The sequence below is a fragment of the Peromyscus leucopus genome, chromosome 9, assembly GCF_004664715.2.
Source record: "Peromyscus leucopus breed LL Stock chromosome 9, UCI_PerLeu_2.1, whole genome shotgun sequence".
Taxonomy (NCBI): Eukaryota; Metazoa; Chordata; class Mammalia; order Rodentia; family Cricetidae; genus Peromyscus; species Peromyscus leucopus.
Genome location: NC_051070.1, coordinates 47,607,652 through 47,634,159, shown reverse-complemented (window position 1 = coordinate 47,634,159; position 26,508 = coordinate 47,607,652). Strand labels below are relative to the sequence as shown.

Below are 26,508 nucleotides of genomic sequence, written 5' to 3'. Positions count from 1 at the left end.
AGACACAATTAAGTCCTTTAAAGTGATCACTTCTGTATATTTACCATTGTTCTGTACATGGTCTTCAAGCACTTCATTTTTAAGAATCCCACAAAGCTCTGATAGAGTCTCTAAGTGAATGACATGGATGATCAATGGCCGGAACACATCATACAAGGACACGCACAATTTCTCCAAAAGCTCACTAAAAGAAAGGACAAAATACACTTGTTAATAGTCAAATTTTCAGGAGTTTTCCAACGTGTTCAAAGTTCCGTGTATTTCTTTTAGCCAGTGAAAAGAATAAATATCTACTGGAAACTGATAACTGGGCACATTATACAGGGAGGAGGGAAAATGAGTCTGTAAACTGCTTGTGCTTTAAAAGCTCAGAATTGGTACATAATCTGTAACAGTTAATTCAAATTAGCTGTCCCCAACCACAAGTCAATTGATTACTTACTTTTATTTTAACAATAATTTCATATTCTTTAAAAATACAGAAATACAGATTATTTTAGCAAATAATATTACCTTTTATATTCACTGCAGATCAAATGGTTATCACCCCCCCCCAACACTAAAAACATGTTCAAACTTAAAAAAAAAAACACTAGGTAGGCATGGTGGTGAACACCTTTAATTCTAGCACTTAAGAGGCAGAAGCAGGCAAATCTCTGAGTTCAAAGACAGCCTGGTCTACATAGAGAGACGCTGTCTCAAAACAAAACAACAAAAACAAGTTTTAAAAAACTTAAAAAAAAACAAAAACAAAAAACAAAAACACTCAAGTACTTTGTGCCCATACCACGTATTTTGAGAAATTTTAAACATTTGAAAAGAAAAAGGTAGGTGTATATGTTTTTCAGATTGTCAAGAGTGCCCTTCCATATACAGTACTTCATTAAGTAACCACCCCAACCAAAATCAGGAAGTCCATTTTTCTCTTCCTAACACGAGTCATAATCTTAGGATCTTTATGAGTCAAAAATAGTCAACGTGAGGGAATCAAGTGACTAACAGTGGACCTGAAAGTCACTTTGAAAAAACGAAGATTATCAACTAACAGCTACGTTTCTAAATGTTGTTCAGTTAGAGGCACAGAATTTCTAACCCAAAAGGGACTATCACACTTGGTGTAGATAAAGGGATCCAGATCCCAAGACTTGGTTTCTCTTGGTAGACTTCTTGTTATCATCCCATAATGTCTCCAAAATTTTACTACAAAAATATAAAAGCCTTTTAACTACAGACTTAAGAAAATAATTACAATCAACAATATTCTGTTTCCATACCCAAAAAAGTTCAAACTCTGCAGTTAACTGTAGAATGTCTCTACAATATAGTAGTCCATTATTGTCAATAACAAACTAAATCTTATCCACAAGAGCTAGATTCTATGTATCACTTACTCTAATTTTGACGTTGGCTTTGTGAAGAATTCATTGTAAAGCTGGTGCTCATCCTGGCATACATGGACCATAAAGGCACAGCCACTGCGAACCTGCAATAAACAAGCAGACCCCACCTACAAAGATGCACATTGGCTCTTATGAAATAAAGCCTATACTTTGCTTGCAAAAATTACACACATATATTTGCTGTGGGATGTCTTTCTATATGATGTGAATATGTGTGGTTCCCATTGGATAATAAATAAAGCTGTTTTGGCCTATGGCACGAAAGCTTACAGCCAGGTGAGAAATCAAAGTAGAGATACAGGGAGAAGGGTGGAGTCAGGAGAGATGCCAGGCCACTGCCAAAGGAGCAACAAGATGCCAACAGACTGGTAATGCCATGGTCACGTGGAAACATACAGATTAATTGGAATGGGTTAATTTAAGATGAAAGAGTTAGATAGCCAGAAGCTGAAGCCAGAAGCCATACAGTTTGTAATTAATATAAGACTCGGAGTGATTATTTTATAAGCATCTGTGGAATCGCAGGGTCGGGTGGGACCAGAGAAATTTCCAGTTACATATATTCATAAGCAACTAGTTCTCAATGGATTACTTCAAAATAGGATCCAACTTTTAAGTTCTTACTTTATTATTTTCTAAACTTTCGATAATAAACATTATTTTTTGTTAAAAGGGAATACTTTTAAAAAGAACTTTTATGTATTTTTCTAAGGTATGAATTAAAACAACATTAAACAAAGGCCATTTCTGCATCAAAAACTAAGCTGAGGCATGGTGACACAAACATGGAATCCCAGCATTCAGAAGGCTAAGGCAGGATAAGCAAATGTCAAGGCCAATCTAGGTTGCAGAGTGAGACTCTATCTTAAACAAAATTAAAAAAAACCCACCTACAATTACATTTTCAACACAAATCCACTAACTCTGGAACTTCATCCTTCAAGGAAGAACACATACTTGTAAATCTTCCTATCTTAAGAAAAATTAACATGAGTCTATTTTACAAAGTTGAGCTAATTTCCACTATCAGAACTAGAAAAAATGTTGATTTGGGAAACAGAACGATATCAACTTGCTGAGGCAGGTCTGAGTTCTTTCGCTCCCCAAAGCTGTGTGCTACAAAACTTAGGTTAGAGGCAACTGCTCAGAAAGTGTCAGAGACACAGCCAAACTGGAAGGGGTGCTGTCAGGGAGAAGGGGAGCAGGCAAGTATCAAACAGCAAAGAGCAGGCAGGACTCGCCGCCAGCAGGCACTCACCAAGGCACAATGGTCTCTGTTATTTTGGCTCGTTAGCTCCGTGACAGTACAGGCAATGCTGGGGCCCAGAAGGAGCTCCCGCTGATCAAGGTAACACTGGTGGATATCATTGAGCAGGTGCTGGTATCTGATGGGAGGCAAGTAAACAACACGACAAGTGCTGTGAGTCCTCTCCTGCATAGAGGATAGATCTACACAAATGCACGCACACATGCACGCACGCACGCACGCACGCACGCACGCACGCACGCACGCACGACATGAAAGTAGAGGGGCGTGCTGGGGAAAGGAGGGGACTACCGAGGACTAGAGAGGGGGAGGGCATGGGGAATGAAAAAGCTCAAAATACATGAGATGCTCGAATTAAAGGTCTTTATGCACTGCGCGGTGGGGCACGCCTTTAAGCCCAGCACAGGGGAGGCAGAAGCAGGTGGATCTCTGAGTTCAAGGCCAGCTTGGTCTACAGAGCAAGTTTCAGGACAGCCAGGGCTGCAGGGAGAAACCCTGCCTCGAAAAAACAAAATAAAAATAAAAAATTAAACATCTTTATGAGCCCTTCACTATGGACAGTGAATATATAATATTTTTAACTAGAAAAAATAGTAAGACTGAAGTATACATTTTTTATTTCAAATGCACAAATGAAATCTGATCTTAAATTCCAAAACTGGTTGCCAGGCTTCTAAAGCCAGAATGGTGGCCTGTCATGTGCCCACATTAAACACTCAGGAATACAGACGTAGAACAAGAACCATATGAAGTGATACAAAAACCTTCAATAGAGACCTCGCATCCACCTAATTGAGGTAGAGGGAAACACACTGTCACCACGATAAACCTGCTGAGTCAAGCGTGAGACTCTGCTCTCTAAACAGGCTGTGTGTCTGAGAACAAACACCAAGGACATGGGGAAGAAAGGGCAGGACAAAAGACAGGAGCTACTGAGTACTCACTCGGGTATCTTTTCAGATCGTTGCTCTATTTGTTCAATAAGAGCCTGTAGGGTAGAGAAAGACAATATGTCCACCTGTCTGTCTCAACTGTACTTTTCACTGCTTACTGGTTATATTGGTATCCCTCATTTAAGATGTAACAATGTAAGCAAGGTGGTGGTGGCGCACACCTTTAGTCCCAGCACTCGGGTGGCAGAGGCAGGTGGATTTCTGTGAGTTTGGGGCCAGCCTGGTCTACATAGTAAGTTCCAGGACAGCCAGAGCTACACAGAGAAACCCTGCCTTGAAAAAAAAAAGAAAGAAAAAAACAACAAAACAAAACAAACAAACAAAAATGTGAAAAGATTAAAAATAACATATAGGCAATGATACCACAGTATATATTTTTCAGTTTTTATGTCCAGTTATCACATTTTCTTTCTTCCTGTTTTTATTTTGTTTATAAGTATGGGTGCTTTCCCTGCAAGTGTGTTTGTGTACGTGAGTGCCTGGTGCCCATGGAGGTCAGAAGAGGGCATCAGATCCCCTGAGAATGGAGTTACAGACGTTGTGAGCCGCCATGTGGGTTGTGGGAATCAAACCTGGGTCCTCTGGAAAAGTAGTCAGTGTTTTTAACCAACGAATTCTCTCCAGGCCCCATATTTTCTTTTTAATCGAAGCTGGAATTGTACTATTTATTCAGCTCTATAATCTATATCTTAAAAACATTTCATATTTTTCTATCATAAAACACTTTTCAATAATAGATGAAAACACATAGAAAGCCTTATACACCTCCTATAAACACTCAATAAATTACTGCAAACAGCATTTAAAATATTACATAAAACTGGATATGGTAGCATATGCTATAATCCCAGTACTTGGGAAGGTGGAGCAAAAGGAGCATTGGGGAGTTCCGGGCCAGTCTGAGCTCAGCGGTGAATCTGAAGCCAACGTGGACCACACATACAGCAGCAGTCCATCTCAAACAACAGCAGCAACAAAAATTAAACAAATGAGCAGAGCATTATATGAAATGGCTGTGTATTATCCTGTGGATAGACACACTCAAAATCAACTATTCTGTTCAGCATTTCTTTCCAAAGACTCACAGTCACCAGTTCACAGTCTGGAGTCAACGAGCTGTCCTGCTACATCAGTTCCCAGCAGGAAGGTCCACTTCTCTGAGCAAACTGCTATGAATAACTACCTTTCTCTCTTTTTTTTCCCAAATTTTTATTTTTTATTTTTATGTGTATAGGTTTTCCCTGGTGTATGTCTGTGCGCCATGTACCTGAACAAGACAGAAGAGGGTATCAAACCCCCTGGTACTGGAGTTACAGACTTGGTTAGCCACCATGTGGTTGCTGGGAATTGAACTGGACACTCTGGAACAGCAGTCAGTGCCCATAACCACTGAGCCATCTCTCCACCCCAACCCTGACTCAGTGACGCCTGTGTAAGCACCACTTTGCGAGCGCTCCAACACACTGACTCAAAAGAGAGATATACTTCATATGTCTTTCATCTGCTCTGCTGAAACGGTTTTTGGAAAGAATCCATGTACACCCCATCAGCAATATTACTCCCACTGAATCCTCAAAAACACTATTATACTTTAATTTGAAAATTCTGAGACAAAAAAAAAATTAACATGCATTCCACACTTTGTGAATTATCTAGTCATTTTATAATAGATACTCACCTTTCTTAACAAACATTCCAGTTTCTACCTTTGTTTTTCCTATTTAAGAGTCAGATTTTTTTTTTTTAATATCCTTAATCTTTTTATTTGGTCATTTTCCCCCAAATAATTCTTAGTTGTACTGTGGAGGATCTATTTACTAGTTTAATATTTATTAATCACTTATAATGTATTCTGATAACGTTATAAAGTAAAAAGGGTTCTACCCAAATACTTAGAAAATTTTCCAAATAACATGTAGAAAACTCTAGCTCTTCCTTTTTATTTGAAATATTCTAAGGTCTAGAATTTTCCATGTCAGTGATCTGTCAGTAAATTCTTAATTCATCACTACACTTTCCAAAAATTTGTTTTGTCTTTCTGATCTGAAGCAATCTTTTTCAACTTTAGCTACCAGTACATTCTACCCAATAAATTACACGGAAAAGAACTGACACTTCAAAATTTAACTCTCTCCAACCAGAACCATGACAGCTTTATCGTCTTTTCAAACTTTCACGATCTTTGTCTACTTCTGTCATTTTATTCATCCCCATATATTCCCACTGAGATTACTGCCACCTCAATATCTTATCCTTTCTATCAATAAACTAAATGCAACCCCATCATGTACACTAAGTAGTTAGTGTAAAGCAAAGCCACAAATCATAGGCAATCGTTTTATAGTCACCCACTACACTAAGTCCTCTTATCCACACCATTTCTTTCCAAATCAAATAGTCAATATTGGCTTTAGCTAATAGACAACAGAACCAATCAGGCAAAATCCAAATCTCATTACCCTCTTCCTCAGTCTTCTATACACAAAACCAAATGTCCTCCATCTGAAAAACACAGGTATTCTCCTTTAACTAGCTGATTTTCAAGGAAGAGCATGAAATCTGTCAACAAAAGTGTAATATTCCTTCTAGTGACAAAGAACATACATGTATAAGCTCCAGATACCTATCCCAGCTGGTGTAACATACACAAATACTGGTGTGACCGTCCCTCCCCCTTCTAATTTAATCAGGACAAACACACTGACCGTCCCTTTCAATCCACATGCTTCTAAGGAAGGGAGGCACATGCGTAGCCTCATTCAATACACTACCAGAGCCTTGTCCAGCTCCTACACCTCTCCTGAACAGCTGCACGCCTTGCTTGTGAATGGTCCCTCCTCCCGACTTCAGATTTCCCTTCACTATAATTCATTTCTCTTCACTGCTCCCGGAATCTATAGAATCTGACCGCAGCGCTCTGTTGCGGGTGAGTCATGTTTTCTACTCTCCATGAATCAGCCTGTCATGCAACATCCTTGTCACGTTTCCTTCCTCTTTCCCAGCATACTCTAATAACACCCTATAGTCCAGTTACAATAAATTACAGGGAATCCCCCCAAATGCATGTTTTCATGTCTCCATAACCTTCCCTTAAAACAGAGACTACTGGTCTCTGTATAACGTCCTCCAGCCCACTAGAAATCTGAGCTTGATTTCGTTTTACATTTATTTAGTGTATGCTATAGAGTTTTATGTCAACCTGACACAAGCTAAAGTCATCTGACAGGAGGGAACCTCAATTGAGAAAATGCTCCCATAAGATCAGGTTGCAGGCAAGCTGTAGGGCATTTTCTTAATTAGTGATAGATTTTTGGGGGAGGGCTCAGTGGGTGGTACCATCCCTGGGCTGGTGGTCCCGGGTTCAATAAGAAAGCAATATGAGCAAGCCATAGGGAGCAAATCAGTAAGCAGCACCCCTCCATGGGCTCTGCTTCAGCTCCTGCCTCCAGGTTCCTGCCCTGTTTGAGTTCCTGTCCTGACTTCTTTGATGATGAACAGTGATGTGGAAGTATAACTCGAATAAACCCTTTCCTCTCCTGCCGGGCGGTGGTGGTGCACGCCTTTAATCCCAGGTGGATCTCTGTGAGTTCTAGGCCAGTCTGAACTACCAAGTGAGTTCCAGGAAAAGGCACAAAGCTACACAGAGAAACCCTGTCTCGAAAAACCAAAAAAAAAAAAAAAAAAAAAACCTTTCCTCTCCTAATTGCTTTGGTCATGGTGTTTCCTCATAGCAATAGCAACCTTAACTAAGGGTGTGTGTGTGTGTGTGTGTGTGTGTGTGTGTACATACATATCCTGCAGAAGTCAGCCCTGCCCTTCACACGGCTTCCAGGGACTGCACTCAGGTGGTCAGGCTTGGCAGCAAGCACTTTTACATCTGAGCCATCTCGCCAGCTCCCCAAATGCAAGGTTTCATCTAGAAACCACCCTGAGCATCACAGGAAGGGCCAACAGACTCCTCTCTGTAGACTTTACTTGCTAAGTAGTGTGAAAGGGGCAATGCCTTCCTTTTACTCAAGTTCATTTCCTGGAATAAGCAAAAGAAAAGGCACAGGAGGACTCCCAAAGGGCTGGCTGAAATTTTCCACAGCAATATTCAATATGCGTCAACAGACTTACTCTGACTTTGGGGGCAGCAGCTCGGAATCTCACATAGAATAGTGTGAAGGCATTGTCTGCATTAGGTACTGACGAGGGATCCTAAAGAAACAGGGGGAACAGGGAAGAAAGGTATTAGCAAGCACATAATTCCACAGAAAAGGAACACTAAAGCCAGGCGGTGGTGGCGCACGCCTTTAATCCCAACACTCGGGAGGCAGATACAGGCAGATCTCTGTGAGTTCGAGGCCAGCCTGGTCTACAAAGTGAGATCCAGGAAAGGCGCAAAGCTACACAGAGAAAACTTGTCTCAGAAAAAAAAGGAACACTAACCACTTCATACGTCTACTGCTTGGCCTCCATTCCAACCAAAAGCTTAGAAAAGAAAATCTCAATGAGTGGTTATGTGTTAATATTGTTACAGCTGAGAATTAACGAAGCTATCACTCTCTCCTTTATAGTTCAAATTTATCCTGTATTACTTGAATTTTGGCAGTAAGTAGAACTGAATTCAGACAAACTGCTACTTATGGAGTATAAGATACTAGCCAATTGTTAACATCTCTGACATTTCAGTGCATGTCCTTGAGGAAGTAAGTTTTTACATTTCCGTTACCTCTTTCTTCTGCCTTAATAGGACTGAATCTAAGGCCTGGCACATTCTAGGCACTGCTCAACCTCGAAACAGCATCCCAGACTATCTTTAGTGTGGTGGTTTTACTTTGAGACAGGTCTCATGAGTTATACAGACTATCCTGAACTCACTGTGTAGCCCAGAGTGGCCTTGAACTACTCATCCTCCTGCCTCCATCTCCCAAACAGCATAGGTCATAAGAATGTCCAACTGAACAGTGAGCTTCAGAAGTAAAATATAGCCTTTATGGTGTTTTCCTTGGGGAAGAATTATGTTCAGTAACCAACCTAGACACCCTGCTCTTATTTTCTAACCTAGTCAGTGTTAGTTGGACCTAGCATCTACTAATTTGTAAATACATCTTTTCATCATTTTCACTAGTTATTATTTTTAAATACAATCTCACTAGGACAGCACGGACCTCATGAGCTCCTTTTTCACCATACATTCCTAATACATTAGTAACGCTAGGACACACTCGATAGAAATATGCATGCTGTAAGGCATGATGGCACGTGCCTATAACACCAGCATCCAAGATGCAAGAGGACCACAAATTCAAGGCCAGGCTGAGCAACACAGTGATACCTTGTCTCAAAACCCCATGGGCCGAATGTGTAACTCAGTAGTAGAATGCTTGCCTGGTGTGTCCAAGGCCCTGGGTGCAATTACAGGACTGTAATAGTTATCCATGGCCAAAGCAATGGATTCTGGGGGTTGACTATATAAATATATTTTTTTGGTTTGGGTTTTTCGAGACAGAGTTTCTCTGTGTAGTTTTGGTACCTGTCCTGGATCTCGCTCTAAAGACCAGGCTGGCCTCGAACTCACAGAGATCTGGCTCTGCCTCTCAAGTGCTGGGATTAAAGGCGTGTGCCACTACCGCCCGGCTGGGTTGACTATCCTGTATGACACACACATACATAGGGAAATATCCACGAAGTATGAAGAAAACCCGGTATTACGTGATAAACTGTAATTTGCAATATTTGTTTTCCAAAACATTTTTTTTAGCTTTTCCATAAAAATACTGACAGAAAATAAATCAAAAATAGTAAAATTGAGTAAGTTTGAATAGCAGATAATTAAAAATAATTTTCCTCTTTTAAAATATTTCCCCTGGTGCTAGGGGTTGAAACCAGGACTTTATAATACTAGGCAAGGGCTCTGCTAACTCAGCTACATGGGACAGTCATATTTCTCTATTATAAAAACTGCAGCATATACTCTTACTTAGTAAGGATAAAAATGTTAATCATACAGTATTAATCCAGACAAAGTTGTGGAAGGCAAATAAATGGAAATCAAGCTGTCCCTGGGATCAGCTAACTCACCCTTTTCAGTAACTGATTTGTGAGAGTCTGCAGTGTGTTCACAGTATATGTCTTCATGAGGTGCAAAGCTTTAGAAAGACATTGTTTAAACTTCAGTAAGTATACAGGATAATCTTTAAAATTAGGCTGTAAAACAAAGAAATTTACAAAAGAAATAAATATTAACAATAAGCAAACTTCCAATGAGAACCAAGGTGTCCTCTAGGCAAAGCAACATATGGAGCTCTGTAGATCCTAAGCTCCGTGAAGAAGACACCTGAAGGACTTGGTTGCAGCCAAATCCTCGGTGCCTGGCAAAAAGGAGGCTCAGTCAGCGTTCGCAGCTGCAAACAAAATCAATGTCAGAGCCCCGCTAACCCTGAGGCTGGTGTGAGGTAACAGAATGGAGCTGGGGAAATAAGAACAGCAGTGCATCCTCGGGAGGTCAGGAGAGGGCTAAGATGAAAGGGCTTGTCCCTTCTCTCCTTGCCCCCATCCCTCCCCGCAACCCCACACCCTTCACACGGGTAACTAGATTTCCAAAGAGCATCTCGCACATCCATGAGTGAACACCTTAAATGTCACATCCTTCTAGGTAGGAGAAAGCCAAATCAGAGGGTCCTTCCCACTCCAGGAGACACTCAGAAGCTGGAAGTACTTTGAACACTAAGAACAGCAATCAAAAGAAGCACTAGCTTTTCTTCAGCATGTTACAGATATATAGTCATCCCTCGGTATTCAGACAGCACTACTTCCAGGACCCCAAATGACATCATCACCGAGTTAGTTACTCATGAGATAATGTAACATAGCTATAAAGACAGCTATTGTTCCACACCATCCAGGGAACAATGACAAGGAAAACAGGCTGCACGTGCCCGGTACAAACAAACCAAAGGTTCTTTATAACCTGTGATACACAAGTGGCTGAATCCACCTAAGAAAGCCATACAGAGAAGCTGACTATACTTTTTCCACTGGGGAAAAATAAATGTATAAGTGATATAGCAGAAGTGTTAATATTTTTAAAGCATAAAAGTATGACTTACATGAGATGAAATGTATGTTATACAATCATCTAACTTGGCCAGCATAGGGATGAATCCTTCACTATTCACAGACAACGTGGGAGAATTCAGTTTCTTCAAGCAGAAGGAAAAGAAATAATTAACAACAAAAAAGTAAACATTGAAAACTATTAACTAGAACTGACGTATTTCTTTTTAAATATAATAGTGTACTTTAGGCTAATGAAACAGCCTTTAACAATCACTAAAATATCCTCAGCTGTGGTCCATGTATAACAAGCTAGTAAGCGTCAACCTAGCAAAACAAAGCAGAAAAGAACCCGGAAGTGTTTTCACTACGCTGTTGTGCAACAATAAACTGAATTAATACGTCTCGGACCCAAGTGCCCCACTCTCCACCACTTCACAACATACCATCCGTCTACATTTGGACACCGGCCACTTCTTGTGGTTAAAGACTTAACTAGCAGTCACAGCACTTGCTGAGCATGCTCCCGGGACTCTGGGTTCGATTTCCAACACAGAAAAGCAAAGCCAACTACCACTAGCCATTTATTCTGTCTTGATACAGAAGTGGTTTGCCCAAGAACCAATTCCCACAGCAGCTCACGTCTAAATGGCTGCCAGCATTACTTTTATGTCTTTAATATTAAGCTCCAATAATTACAATTGTTTTAATAATTTAATAACATGATTTATAAATAATTATGACTAACAAGTCAGAAACGTAGAAATACAGTTTACTCAGAAGCCCTTATTATCGTCTTCATGAGGACTATATATTTCTTCAAACTGAACATGAGTAGTGGCTTAAAAGTGTGTGTATGGTATTATAGAAACGCAACAAGACTTAAAACTGAACACTTATTATCCTAATTTTCACAGCTTAGAGGGAAGATTCTAGAACAAGAATCAACAAAAAGAGGCGTAACAATAACGCAATTGGAGAAATTCTACTTAAGTCTACTTAAATCACATGTGGAAAGTTCTGAACTGATAATGGTATCTTGCTTAAGTCAGAAACTCCATGAGCAAACAACTATTCAGTTCAAGCATCACTGTATACTCTTGAAGATTACTACAAAAGGGAAATATAAAATTTCACTAACTTTACAGAATAGTACCACACACTTACTGTGTTAATCGTCTCCAATTCATTAAAATAGGACAGCTTCTGCTGGATGTGCTCAGCAAGATCAGCAAGTTCCGACTCACATTTTAAAGAAAAAACAATTATTATAAAAACACACCAATTGGTACCCTAATGTCAAAACTACTTTGAACAGAGTTATATTTGACACTGAAGTTTAAATCAGATCATGTTCAAGTATTTCTGTACCCATGAACAAAAGGAGACAAGTATTATGTGATCTTTTATAAAAATAAGTGCCTGCCTTTTAAAAACACACAAAAATACAGAGAAAATTCTAAAATACAGTAACTTCAATGCTCTATCCGCAACTCACAAGTTAAAGTACAACCTCCTCAGGCAGCTGATTAAAAACAAAAACCCTTTGGCCTGAGCAAGTTACAGGACAGCCAGAGCTAAATTAAAAAAAAAAAAAAAAAAAAAATGCCAAACAAAAACAAAACAAAAAAAAAACACCCACCTACAGTGCAATCACTCTGCTTATCTGAAAATGTCAATAACAGTGGACAGAGCAAAGCAACCAGTTCACTGTGCAGCTGCACCTAGCAGATCAACAAGGAAGTCTGCCTCTGGCTCTGCTCCCTTTACAGCAATCTGCGTGTTTAGCAAAGTCTAATATAGAGCAACCTTCAGTGTCTACTCAGAGAAATTAAGGAAATTAAAATGGAATAGCATTCATCTATTTAACGTTAATCACTGACCCTCTCTCCCCTCATTCCCAATTACCTGTTCTTTTAGGAGCTGTTCACAGGCTTCATGAAGAGTTCCTGTCTTATTGGACACAAAAAGGTACTGCTTCTGCAGTGACTCCAGATGCTGAAGAGCACTGTTCACATCACTCAGTATAGCATCGCACTGTTCCTGAAACCCAGACAAGTAATCCCTCATCTGTCTAGAAAACAGAACCAAGACGGGATTGGCAATAATATTTTCCCCCAATAAGCAGAGTCAATAAACAATACCGTCTCATCTTTTCCAAAATCACAGATTTCAGGTGGAAATCCTGACCTACTCTTCCAAAATGTGTACCTCTCAGATTTACAGGAAAGGCTAGGCCATAAACTACTCTGATGCTTAGGAAGACGATCACTGTCACCACAACCAATAAAGGAATTGGCCTTCGAGCCACAACCTGGTTTCCTGCATGTAAGTCAATAAATCACAGGCATCAACCTTCAAAGATGGGGACATCGGGGCATCCCAAGGCAGCAAATAAGGTTACTCCTTCAGATAACTGCCACCTCCAAAGACCATGTGATGTGAAAAGAATTTTGGGTCTGAGACTAGAAGACAATGGTCCAAACTGGAGCTCTACCTAAGCCCAAATGACACTGGTAGTTAACGTGTCCAAGCCTCAGGCTGGCCATTTGTAAAATGGGAATGGGAATGTTTCCTTGAAGATCTGCTATCGATAAAATAGGATTATACATCCATAGCACACCGCCTAGCAATAATAACCATGAATGTGCCAGGCATAGTGATGCACACCTTTAATCCCACCACTTGGGAGGCAAAGACAGGCAAATCTCTGTGAGTTTGAAGTCAGCTTGGTCTACACAATGAATTGTAGGATAGCCAGGTCTATGTAGTGAGACCCTGTCTCAAAAAAACAAAAACAAAAAGAAAAAAAAATAATGGCCGTAAATAAATGTTAACTGAACATTAACGCAGAACCCATATCTAAACTTGGAGAGAAACTGTGTCATTCTTCCCTAGCCATACTAATCCAGACAGCCATCCCTAAGGCCGTCCATGATGTTTCTCCTGAAACCAAACCCCTCACAAGAATTCCCATACAACTTCTTGACCCAAGTCCTTTCTGCAGTTCCTTTTCTAAAATCACTCATAACCCAATCCTCGCCCTGACTAGTAGTAGGGAATATCTGACTGTTAAGTTTTCTGGTAACTTGAGATGACTATGATGTGAAAATCAGAAAATCCAGCAAATAAAGGACCCACACATACCTATATTTAGTTCCTTCATCCTGATCCATCTGAATTTGCAACTTTGCAAACCATGAGAAGAACTGGAAAATAGAAAATATTATTCTGTCAATCAAACTAAAAGAGATGAAGGGAAAGTGATCACATGGTATGGTAGATGATGAGTTAAAGGGCAGCATTACCTAATTAAGTCTTATTTCTAGGGCTTAGCCACTAATAATTAGCTTTGAGCTTCAGATAGATAGATAGATAGATAGATAGATACATACATACATACATACATACATACATACATCTATATGCCAGGAGGGCAAAGGATATGAAAAGCATTGGTCATTTCCAGAGTCAAGGAAGGAGCAGTATTAAAGACACATATAAAAAATAATTATTTCTTCTTAAGAAACTAATATCTGTTTCTTAGTTTGCTAAGTTTGAAGAATTACAGGGTTTGGGGTAGATATTAATGTTACCTAAAAAGAATGGTGAGAATATAAACTTGAAAATCACATAGTGAATTAAGAATATGGACTCTGGGGAGGCTGCAGAGATGGCTCAGTAGTCAAGAGAACTGGCTTGTTCTTCCAGAGGACCCGATTCAATTCCCAGCATCCTCATGATGGTTCACAACTGTCAATAACTAGTTTCAGGGGATCCAATGCCTTCTTCCGGCTTCTGAGGGCACCAGGCACATAAGTGGTACACAGGCACACATGCAAGCAAAACATCCACTCACATAAAATAAAAATGAAAACTGAAAGAGAATATGAACTTGAGGCTGTATCTGCCCCTACACCAATGTTATAGAAATCATCCATTATTTAAAATAGACAAAATCTAGCATGGTCATACATGCCTGCAATACCAGCACTTAGAAAGCTGAAGCAAGAGGATCACAAGGTCAAGGCCAGCCTGGGCTACACAGTAAAACACTGGGGAAGGGATATGGGGGGGGGGGGAACGGAGAAGAAAAACAAACACACACAACAGGTAAGAGGGTTCATTTACAAAAGAAATTTAGGGGGTGATAAAAATGTTTTCTATTTTAGCTAGGTATGGTGGCACACACCTGTAATCTCAGCACTTGGGAAGTAGAAGTTGGAAGATAAGTTCAAAACCAGCTAGGGCTGCATCGTAAATATAAGGCCAGCATGGTCGTTTGAAGGAAAATGGCCCCTATAGGCTCACAGGAAGTGGCACTATTAGGAGGTGTGGCCTTGCTGGAGTAGATTTGTTAGAGGAAGTGTGTCACTAGGGGGTGAGCTTTGAGGTCTCAGCTCAAGCCAGGCCTAGTGGCTCACTGTGTCTTCCTGCTGCCTGCCGATCCAGATGTAAAAACCTCTTGAGCACCATGTTTGTCTGAGTGACACCATGCTTCCCACCATGATGACAATGGACTAAACCTCTGAACTGTAAGCCAGCCCCAATTAAATGTTTTCCTTTATAAGAGCTGCCGTGGTCATGGTGTCTCTTCACAGCAACAGAAACCCTAACTAAGACAGTCAGCCTATACTACACAAGACTCTGTCTCAAAATACAAAAATAAAAACTGCAACAGTGCAGCACTTGGGAGGCAGAGACAGGCAGATCTGAGTTCCAGGCCAGTCTGGTTCTAGGACAGCTAGGACTGTTACACAGAGAAATTCTGAACAGGTTCCTATCAGGTTCATATCTTGATAGTGGTAGTTATACCAGTATATACACTCACCAAAACTTATCTGGCTGACACTTAAAGTAAGTTTTATCTTCTATAAATCATAACCCAACACAGTAGATGCTTTAAACTATTAGAGAGACATGCAAGTGTGAATTCAATAGAGAAGATTGTGTTTTCACAGAAGGGAGACTATTTGGTGAGACAGAATGATCAGCAAGAGTGGAGGAAGGGGTTGGGGGGGAAGTTGGGGGGGAGCAGGAGGGGGGAATGAGAGAATGTGGTTGGTATGTAAAATGAATAAAAAAAACCTCCTAATAAAAACAAGAAGAGTGGAGGAAGATGGGGAGAGAGGACAGCAAAGGGAGAGGAGAGCACAGACCAGTGTCAGATCAGAGCGCCATGCTGAAATCTGCCTGTTTGTATACTAAGATAATGTGGAAGGAGAAAATGATTGTTTCAAACAGTCCACTAACATTCACAGACATAGTACAAGATCACCGTCTCCAGCTCTCAAGTGGAAGTACAAGCTTGTCATCTAACTTGACTAACATTTCCTAAGCATTTATTGTGTGCTTCCTACACACCATATCTGCATGTGTTATTTAATTCTCATAAAAATCATATGAGATAGATATATTATCATCCATGTTTTACAGACTCAGAAACTACAGACCAAAAAAAATAAGTAATTTGCTAAAACTCACAGATGATGGTAAGTAATGGAGCTGACTTTAAGATGTAGGTCAGCCTAACTACAGCAGGAGCAGATGTGGGTCAGCCTGACTACAGCAGAAGCAGATGTGGGTCAGCCTGACTACAGGAGGAGCAGATGTGGGTCAGCCTGACTACAGCAGGAGCAGATGTGGGTCAGCCTGACTACAGGAGGAGCAGATGTGGGTCAGCCTGACTACAGCAGGAGCAGATGTGGGTCAGCCTGACTACAGTAGGAGCAGATGTGGTCAGCCTGACTACAGCAGGAGCAGATGTGGGTCAGCCTGACTACAGCAGCAGATGTGGTCAGCCTGACTACAGCAGGAGCAGATGTGGGTCAGCCTGACTACAGCAGCAGATGTGGTCAGCCTGACTACAGTAGGAGCAGATGTGGTCAGCCTGACTACGGCAGGAGCAGATGTGGGTCAGCCTGACTACAGCAGAAGCAGATGTAAGTCAACCTAACTTTACAACAGGGGAACACATAGGCCAGCCTAAGTAACAGCAAGAGCTCTCCTTTGCTTTCTTCACCGCCTCTTTTGACCTAGAATGCATGCTATTCAGTACATCTGCTTTATGTTTCATTTGGAAATGCCTCAGCTTTAACTCTTTTCGTCTTTGCTTTTGAATTAGAGACAGAACCTATGTAGCCCAGGATGCCTTTGAACCTGCTATATATCTGGCCTCAAACTGGTGATCCTCCTGTCTCAGCCAGCCCTAACTCTCCCCTTCAAGTACTAACCGGGCCCAACCCTGCACAGCTCCCCAGATCAGATGAGATCAGTGTGTTCAGGATGGTATAGGCATAGAGAGCTCTAACTCTCTTACCAAGTCAGAAGGAATAAACAGGGAAGCATCTATAGAAACTGCTACACGTTAAGGTTCATAAATAGCAATAAGGAAATACCAAAGTACATGTTAAATTACTGTAAAATAATTATAAACTTTCATCTAAAGAAAACATTTAGGATTTTAAGAGAATTACCAAGCAACAAGTAGAGAAGGACGTATGTATGCGCATCTAGATGTATGTATTTTTATAAAGATGTACTCTTACTATCTTTTTAAAAGTTATTTTATCTGTGTGAGTGTTTTGCCTGTGTATGTATATATGTTTATGTACCACGTGCATGCCTGGTGCCCACGAATGTCAGAAGAGGGCTTCAGATCCCCTGGATCTGGAGTTAAAATGTGAGAAACCTGACGGTGGTGGCGCACACCTTTAATCGCAGTACTTGGGAGGCAGAGGCAGGCAGAGTTCTATGAGTTTGAGGTCAGCCTGGTCTACAAAGCAAGTTCCAGGACAGCCAAGGCTACAAACAGAGAAACCCTGTCTTAAAAAACCAAACAAACAAAACAATAGCTCTAAGCAATCCAATGCAGGTGCTAGGAATCAAACCTAGATCCCCGGAAGAGGAGTCAGTACTTTTAACCAATAAGCCATCGCTCCAGCCCTATCACGTTATTCTATTATCTTATCATATTTTTATCTATATTGCAATACAATTGGGCAAGGTGGTGGTTTGAATAAGAATGGCCCACAGAGATTCATAAATTTGAATGTTTGGTCACCAGGGAGTGGCACTATTAGGAGGTGTGGCTTTACTGGAGCAGGTAGGGCTTTGCTGGAGGAAGTGTGTCACTAGGAGGTGGGCTTTGAGGTTTCAGATGTTCAGGCCAGGCCCAGTGTTTCTTCTCTCTTCCTACTGTCTGCCGATCCAAATGCAGAACTCTCAGCTCCTTCTCCAGCACCATGTCTGCCTGCATTCTGCCTTGCTTCCCATCATGACAATAATGGACTAAACCTCTGAAACAGTAAGCCAGCCCCAATTAAATGGTTTCCTTTACAAAAGTTACTGTAGTCATAGCATCTCTTCACAGCAATAGAAACCCTAACTAAGATAGGCAACAAGGTCTCTTAAAACAGTTAATACCCAAAACTAACAAAAAACCAACACTGTTCTGCAAAGACCTGATGCTAGTGCCCTTCTGGGTGTCCAACCTTTGACACTGTGATTTCATGTTGCCATCTGCAAGTGTTGGACCATGTTCATAGCTACCCTAGAAACATGGTGCAAATCAGACATGGCTACACTGTCCTTTTTTTTAGCCTGTGCTGAGACACCTAGAATAATCCAACGTCCCTAGAAAAGATGGTACCATTTACCTGCTGTGCAGTCTCAATTCTTTCTTCTTCCATTCCCAAGGAAGCAAAGCCTTTCAAGAGGATGTCTTCTGTAGATTCAGGCACTACAGCAGTCAGCTCAATGGGCAGTGACTGGGATGCCAAGCTGCAGACGTCTTCAATTGGGAGCTTGAAAAAGAAAGTCATACAATAACTTGAAAATTCTCTTAAATCAACTCAATTGTTTCTATCTTGTGTTCAAAGAGAAAGGGATATCCCCTTTAAGTCCTCTGAGATCAAGGACTGTCACACAGTAGTAACAATTCCCACTTGCCCTCTTTGGGATAGATGCCACTCTCAAGATGTAAACAGGACATGAGTGTCGCTCAGTAGTACGGTCTGATTGTTGAGTAGGCTTTCTAACAAGGGGATGACTGTGTAGAACCACTTGAACCTCTGTAAACTAGCATTAGACAAAGGGAAACCTGTGTGCTGTTGCAAGTAGTGTGTTCCCTGCAGGATCTAACACAAAGGCCTGATCAACCAACAGAATTAACAAATCACAATCATTAAACAACAAACTGTCTCCTCCTACCACCTCCACCCATGGTACACCTCACCTACACTGACATACTGTGAGATCCAATGACAGAGAAGAGACCAGGAAGAATCTCAGAGGAACCCAGGGACAAGGCCTCCTTGTGACACCAATGGAACTCTCTCAGTCCTCACTACGAATGATACTTTAGCTTTGGTATTAATTTACCTGAAGTCACATATTAGACAAGCTGTTTGCAGACCTAAAAGAAAACAGAAGTGGGGGCCAGGAAAGCAACAAGGCCTGCTGTTAGGTTCAATTCTACTTTTCAGCCTCAGCTCATGGCATTTAGAGTCTTCCAACATAAGTCATGACTCAAGGTCTTAGGAAATTGCTTTCTTTCTAAATGCAGACATTCCATCCGAAGACAGGGCTTTTTCTTTAAAGCTCAAATAAGCTAGATACACAAATATCCCACTACTAATCTAGAAACAGGAGTCTTTAATATGGGGAGGTTGCATCTGTGTTCACACAGGGCTATACTTCATGGTAAATACACTAAAGTGAAGCCTGGTTGAAGACCTCTTGCTTATATATAGGCTGGGTGGCATTGGGGAAAGTCACAATCCTAGTCCCCAATTTCTCCTCTTCTCACATACAGATCCAGTAGCAATGCGGAAACTACTGTGAGGAGCCAAGAAGGCGGGACTGGCTTCTCCGAGTGCTAGCCAACAGCAGCAAACATGATCAGGAAGGTCCTTGTACACAAATGACTCAGACTCAAGAGCCAGGAGGGTCCTAGCCAAAGGCAAGTGTCTTATCGGGACATCACAATGCATATACACCAGATATAAAAGTGCTGTGGCCCAGCAAGAATTCAAGTTCTCAAACCCAGTGAAATCTACCTTGAGTCTAGAGTGTCACCAGCAACTGTGTGCCGCCATTAGGGGTTCTGAAGACAGACTGTAAATGAGATAAACAGCACCTATACCCGCACTGTGGAAGCACCCCAATTAACCAAGGGGCTCACACACACACACACACACAGAGAGAACACTGCATGTAGAACACTTTGAACTACTGACATAGAAGTACTTTCTACTATTCTATTAATAGCAATCATAGTTCTTTATTACTCCCATTTAGGGGCAGCAACAGAATAAATAAATTTATTGATCTGAATCTACAACACTTCTTGAGAACAGAATAGTAACTAAGCTGTCTGCAGTATTGTGTGTAGTAAAAGTCCTGTAACAAGAGATCACGGTTAAGGTAGGGAAGATGTAAAGGAGAAGCAGTAATGTAAGTAGCAGCAGGTAAGTAAGATGTAAGGGAAGGAGTGATGCCCCCAGCTCGGAGCTGACAAACGTCCCAGTACACCTGCATGAAGAGACCGAAATGCATGCTGCTTGCACACAAACATGTAAAAGCTTAACAATTTACAAAAGCTAAGTATTCCTTTTTCAGTTTCTATTATATTTATTTAGCGTTTACATGTGACCTCTTGTGGAGGTCTCTCCTTCCACTCAGGTTCAATCAGTTTGCCCACAAAGACTTCTACTCACTAAGCCATCTTGCCAGCAAGGGTTAAGTATTCTTAAATACATCATAGCTCAGGCTGCAGGGTAACCATGCAAACTAAACCCGGGGGAAAAGGCTGAAGAGACGGCTCAGTGGTTACAAGCACTTGTTCCTACAGAAGACCTGGGTTCAATTCCCAGTACCCGCAAGGTGACTCACAGCCATCCGTAACTCCAGCTCCAGGGGACCTGATACCCTCTTCTGGCCTCCGTGGGCACTAGGCACAAACATGGTACACACACATAATGCAGACAAAGCACTCGTACACATAAATAAAATCAATCAAGCCGGAGAAAGACGGACATTTCCAGTGATGCCTTGTGGGAAACCAAGGGGAAAGGGATGACAAGCACCATGCAAGCAGCTAAAAAAAATTCTCCAATTATTTTGTCACCAACCACTAAGGACTAGAAGGTAAGTGGAAGCATCTGGAAGCCACTGACTCAGGAAGAAGCCACAGCTGCTCACAAACTCCACTAGAGAGCCACGGGCAAGCAGGTGAACAAGGTGGTACGGACCTGAAGAGAGGAGCGGCTGCCCCTATGGAAGGAGGGCAGGGCACAAAGCCCGCCTAGCCCTCCCTCCCCAGCGGATAAACGCCTTCGGCCACTGGGTGCGGTGGGGGGCAGCAACTTCTGTCAGCCACAGAACGCAGCACCCCAGTATAGCTGGAAAAGGGGGAAAGGAGAATCCTTCCACTCTGGACAACAGACAAGAAACCACACAGGACCCAGTCCATCAGAAGTCTCCCGCAGCTAAGGGAAACAGAGTCAATGGCAAAGCCCCAGCTCCAAGACCCAGGGACAAAGGACCTGCCGAAGACTGAGGCTGGACCTGGACAACAGAAAACTCCTAACCATTTCAAACTATCAAAACTCAGAATGTTTATGTCTTGTTTGGTTGCTAAGTCTTTACATTGATTTTTTAAGTGTACCATGCATGAATTTCTGTCATTTCAAATGGACCCAAGGGGTCATAGACATGTGCTCAGTTTATTTTAAACCAAAAAAAAAAAAAAAATGTTATATTCTAAATTATTTTACCAGAAAAGACTCTGGATCCATAAGAAGCTGCTCAAGATATTCCAGACACATTCTATAATCTAATTATGATTAGATTATAGTAAATATGATAGTCTAAGATCACATTTATCCAAGAGCATTCAATTTGATTACTTCAAGCACAAATACTAATTAATTTCCAATCATGAGACCTTTAATTATGGGGCTGGAGAAACGGCTCAGCAGTTAAGAATGCCAGTTCAGTTCCCAGCACCCATGCCAGGTGGTATCCACCCAGGAAGCATACAGATTCAGATCAATACCTTTAACTCCAGCTCCAGGGACTCCGACACCCTCTGCTAGTCTCCGGGGACATTCACTCTCATGCACAAACCCACACACAGACACACATGCATGTATATAATTAAAAATATAATATACAGCCAAGCGATGGTGGTGGCGACTGCCTTAATCCCAACACTTGGGAGTCAGAGGCAGATGGATCTCTGTGAGTTCTAGGCCAGCCTGGTCTACAGAGTGAGTTCCAGGATAGCCGGGGCTGTTATACAGAGAAACCTGTCTCAGGACAAATAATAATAATAATAATAATAATAATAATAATAATAATAATAAAAATATCTAAAAAACAAAAAACTTTAAACAAGAAGCAGGAGGGTCCCTGTACTCTTACTCTTACTAATAAGAAACTTTTTCTCTCAAACTAAGTAGGAAAGAAACCACAATACAACCACTTTAAAGAAATAATAATTTTAAAGAGAAATACTTTAAAGAATACTTTAAAAAAAAAACCTTTGAAGAAAAACAATTTTAAATAATAATTTCAGCATCTTGCTTTTAACAGCATAAGAGAAAATTACCCCTTTGGGTACTTATGTCCCACTAAATTCTTTTCACAAAATAGCAGAACTAGAGTGGCAGGTCATAGGGGGTGTGGCGGTGTCCTCAGCACACTGCTTCTGACCCAATCAGAGCCTCCCTCCCTCGCTGCCCTGCCCTGGCTTCAGGAGAGAGCAGACACACCACCAGACAGATGAGAGCACAGACGTGGCTGGCCGTGGTGGAAAGCTACTGTACAGCCTATACAAATGGACATGAACATACTAATAGTAATTACAATAAATCACATAGTACTACCTCAACCAGCTGAGCCAATCCAGGAAAGGACAAATGTCCCTTCCTCTCATAAGCCCTGATTCTTGAAAATCCTGGACTGGAAAAAAGGACTTTTAGAATCAATCTGATGAGTCCATTCCCCAGCTGAACTGACAACACTTTCTCTGTTTGGAGTCTATCATTGAGGTTGGAGTCTCAGAACCTTCCAAGGACCAAAACACTTTCTTTCTTTCTTTCTTATCTTCAGTCTCAGTGACACCTAAACTAGCTCCAGATTCTAATCTAGTCTTTTAAAACATTCATTGTTTGAAAGAGATCGCATGAATAATGTAATATTAGCAAGAAGCTTGCCATGCACCGTTTATGCACATGACTGCCTTTAATTTTCACAACTCCCCGTGAGATAAGCTTCTATTTTATACCAAAGAAAACAGAAGCATACAGAAGTTAATTATCACGACCAAGGTCACACACCTACAGGAAAACAGCAGCTATGGCAGTAAATTAGATAGATTTCAAATCAAATTAACTTAGCACTTCATCAAGAACTACTAAGCAGAAAAAGATTTGCTGTTATAGGAAATTTGCCTGACTACAAGAAACCACTCTACTGCATATTCTTTTATCTAATGCTATCTAAATATATTACACTTTTAAAAGAAAAAAAAAGGTGCAACTTCCCAACATAAGGAATTTTTATTACACTTTTTCATTTTATATGTTGTGTGTTCTGCCTCCATGTATTTGCACATGCACGTTTAGTGCCAGAGGTCAGAAGAGAGAACTGGTTATAGATGTGTTGTGAGCCACCATGTCAATGCTAGGAATTGAACCTGGAGCCTCTGCAAGCCCCAGGAGTGCTTTTTTTATAAGTGAGAAAGCTGCTTTCTAAAGATGTTAACACCTTTATGATATTTACTGAGCATTAGTTGAACACCAACTAGACCACTAAATCAGCCCAGTTCCAATAGATCAGGAAATACTTTATTGAAATGATACAGAGAAGTCTATGGACATACGTTGGTTAGACAAATTTCAATGGATGCATTCTTTTTTTTAACAGTGACGTTATCCCATCAGACATAGAACACTTTAATACAGGGGAATGAAAGCAGGGAGGACACGCCCCTCCGAGATCCCGAAGATGATGTAAATAAGCTTTTTTTTTTTTTTTTTTGAGCTGAGGATCGAACCCAGGGCCTTTCTACCACTGAGTTAAATCCTCAACCCTAAGCTCTTTCTAATACTGAGACCCTCCCCCAGTACTTGAACTTATTAAGTACATCCTCTACCCAATGCCTTATGCTGCTTTTTCTTCCAGCCACAAGGTTACTGACTTAGCCTCTCCCAGATTGGCTTCATGTTCTCCATGTCATTTCTCACACCAGGCTGTCCTTTTCTTTAAAAGGCCTCCCCTTCACTTTTACATCTGCCCTTACTTTTAGGCCTCCGATAAAAAGGCATCCCTCATCCATTCTGGTCCCACCATCCTATTTTAGTTTTCGGATATACTGAATGGATCAGCATCTGTACGGTTTTTTAGTTTGATTTTTATTTTCTATTATAGGCTCATGATCTCCATAATTATGTCAACTCCCTAAAACTGGAAATTTCATCTCTCCTATTATTTATTCCTATTATTATTATTATTGCTATTACTGTTCTCTATCCATAATCCCTACCACAGTAGAGGCATGTGGCAAAATGAGTTAAATAACAACATGAGATAACGGTAAGTCCTGTTGCATAAACAAGGAAGAATGGTGTAAAGTAATAAGATTCCCACTTACTTCCAACCCTCTCCATATTAAAACAGGATGAAAACTTAGTTCATACCCCATGGCAATAACAATGACGTTTCTTGTAGTGTACGCCTCAGCTTCAATAATGGGGCACACAAATTCTGAACAGACTGGGAAACACATAAGCCAGTTTCTGGGCTGAGGATGAATGTCTGTGGTAGAGTGTTTAGCCGGAATGGCAAGGCCCTAGGTTTAATCCCCAGCAACACACACACACCACACCTGCCTATAATCCGGGGCATAAAACAGAGGCAGGTCAAAGACCTTTTCTCTTGCTCCCTTGGTTACTCAGATCTATTTCCTGTAAGACATCCTGGAGGTGGGCAGGAAAACGCACCTGTGAACACCTATTTTTCCGGCACAAAGGTGCAGAGAACGTTTCTAATCACACCTCTATAAAGCGTGAGGGCAAAGGTGAAAACGCCAAATTCAATAGGCAATTGGAGAGAATTCCGAACTGAACAGAAATGCATGCCTCCAGCATCAAAAACAACCACCGCTGCTAATCAAATAACCCAAAATCTGGGCCTCGAAACTAGAAGAGCCTGTCAAACATCTAAACAATTGGTAAAAAAGTTCTCTTACTATTATAACTATACGGAAACGGTACTATCCACATAAAACTATCCACACAAACGGTACCATGCGTACTGCCCCTGTGGTAACTGGATTAAAATGTTAACGCTAAAACCCAAAAGCACTACTTAATGACTGAAGTCCACTTGCAAAAATAATTATTTTTTATTGCTTTACTACAGGTTAAATTAATCTCATCTCCCATAACCTCCACCAAAAGTTCACAGCTTGGTGTGTGATGAATGAAACTGTCACTCGGGACCAATTCGGATCCCCCTGATGCCCCTTCGCCCCCCGGGGACAAGCAAGCCAGATGACTCCCGGACGCAGCAATACAAGACTAGCAGGACCCCAGAGCACAGCGCCCCAGGCTCACGGGAAGCGGGGTTACCCTGACACTGGGGACCTCTGGAGCAAGACGCTCGGGGCAAGACTCAGGCCAACCGTCCCACGCCGCTGGGGGACAGGCGATGCCCTCGCGTGGACGTCCACGCAGGCTGGCAGGGCCAGCCGGGGTGGCCGGACACCAGGGCACACACGCAGGCCCCTCCCGCCGGATCCGCCACGGTGGCTCTGGAGGGCAGGCCAGATGCCCGCACAGGACGGGCGGACGGGCGCTGCCCACGCCCTCGCCTCACCTCGGCGGGCACCGGCAGGTTCTCCACCGCCGCCTTCAGCTCCAGCACCGAGTCCGTCTGCCTGTCTGTCAGCGGCGCCATCGAGTCGGGTCTCCGATCCCAGAGAGACAGCTTCTCTCGGGCGTCCCGCTCGGCCGCCGCCTCCGGCAGCAGCAGCAGCGCCGCCTCCGCCATCCCCGCCGCGCTGGGCCCCTCTCGGCAGCGCAGAACCGGACCCGGACAGGCAGAGCGGCCGGGAACTTCCGGGAGGACCGAGGTTTCCAGCGCCGCAGCGGCGGCGGGGGCGGGCCCGAGCGCCCTGGCCCCGGAAACGCTTCCCCGGCGTGGGGGCGGGACCGAGGCCAGAACAGACGTGGCTTTGGGCGGAGTGTAAGCATTTCCGGTTGGGCTGAACCCGAAGCTAGAGAGTGAAAGACAGGCGGCGTGGGCGGAAGTAGGTTTGCCCCTACCGGAAGCCTCTGCCTCAACATCCATAACTTTATTGTAATGTGTGGCTGAAGTTTTTTTGCCAAGTAAGGTAAGTCACCCAACAGATAGGGGAATTGAACTCCCAAGATCGACCGCTTCTTTGCTGTCAGGTAGTGAGTGATTTCCATGTTGACAAAGCAACCAAGGGCACAAAATTTTCGATTATGCGACTTCCCTTTTGGAAAACTAGTTTGTGGAGACACAGATTCAAAGACACACATATCAAGCGTCATTAATAGTATTAAACAACTGAGAAGAAAAAAAACCTAAACGGCCAACATTGAAGAACTGGGTCTGACGATCCCAAGATGAAACTGGGAAATTCTGCCGTTTAAATCATGATACACATTTGGACAGCTAAACAAATAATATTATTAGATCAAATCTACATAATTGAATAAATATTAAATATACACTTTATTACTATATAAATTGAGTATATACTAATTAATTGGGTAATTAAATGAAAAGGGGACAACCTTCTACATTACCA

The 26,508-nt window shown here is 41.9% G+C and overlaps 1 protein-coding gene across 1 annotated transcript in view; it reads right to left on the bottom strand.

Annotated features, from left to right (window-relative positions):
* Window positions 1-25,851, bottom strand: part of Cog3 (component of oligomeric golgi complex 3) — a 61,132-nt gene extending 35,281 nt beyond the window's left edge. Inside the window, exons 1-12 of the mRNA XM_028878256.2 lie at window positions 25,548-25,851; window positions 18,320-18,466; window positions 13,809-13,870; window positions 12,570-12,735; window positions 11,829-11,903; window positions 10,715-10,807; window positions 9,687-9,812; window positions 7,740-7,820; window positions 3,612-3,655; window positions 2,659-2,785; window positions 1,392-1,483; window positions 45-184 (exon numbers count right to left, since the gene is read on the bottom strand). Coding sequence (XP_028734089.1) covers window positions 45-184; window positions 1,392-1,483; window positions 2,659-2,785; window positions 3,612-3,655; window positions 7,740-7,820; window positions 9,687-9,812; window positions 10,715-10,807; window positions 11,829-11,903; window positions 12,570-12,735; window positions 13,809-13,870; window positions 18,320-18,466; window positions 25,548-25,721 — 1,327 coding nt within the window. The 5' untranslated portion in view covers window positions 25,722-25,851. The remainder of the gene's footprint in view (window positions 1-44; window positions 185-1,391; window positions 1,484-2,658; window positions 2,786-3,611; window positions 3,656-7,739; window positions 7,821-9,686; window positions 9,813-10,714; window positions 10,808-11,828; window positions 11,904-12,569; window positions 12,736-13,808; window positions 13,871-18,319; window positions 18,467-25,547) is intronic.
* Window positions 25,852-26,508: the final 657 nt, after the last annotated feature.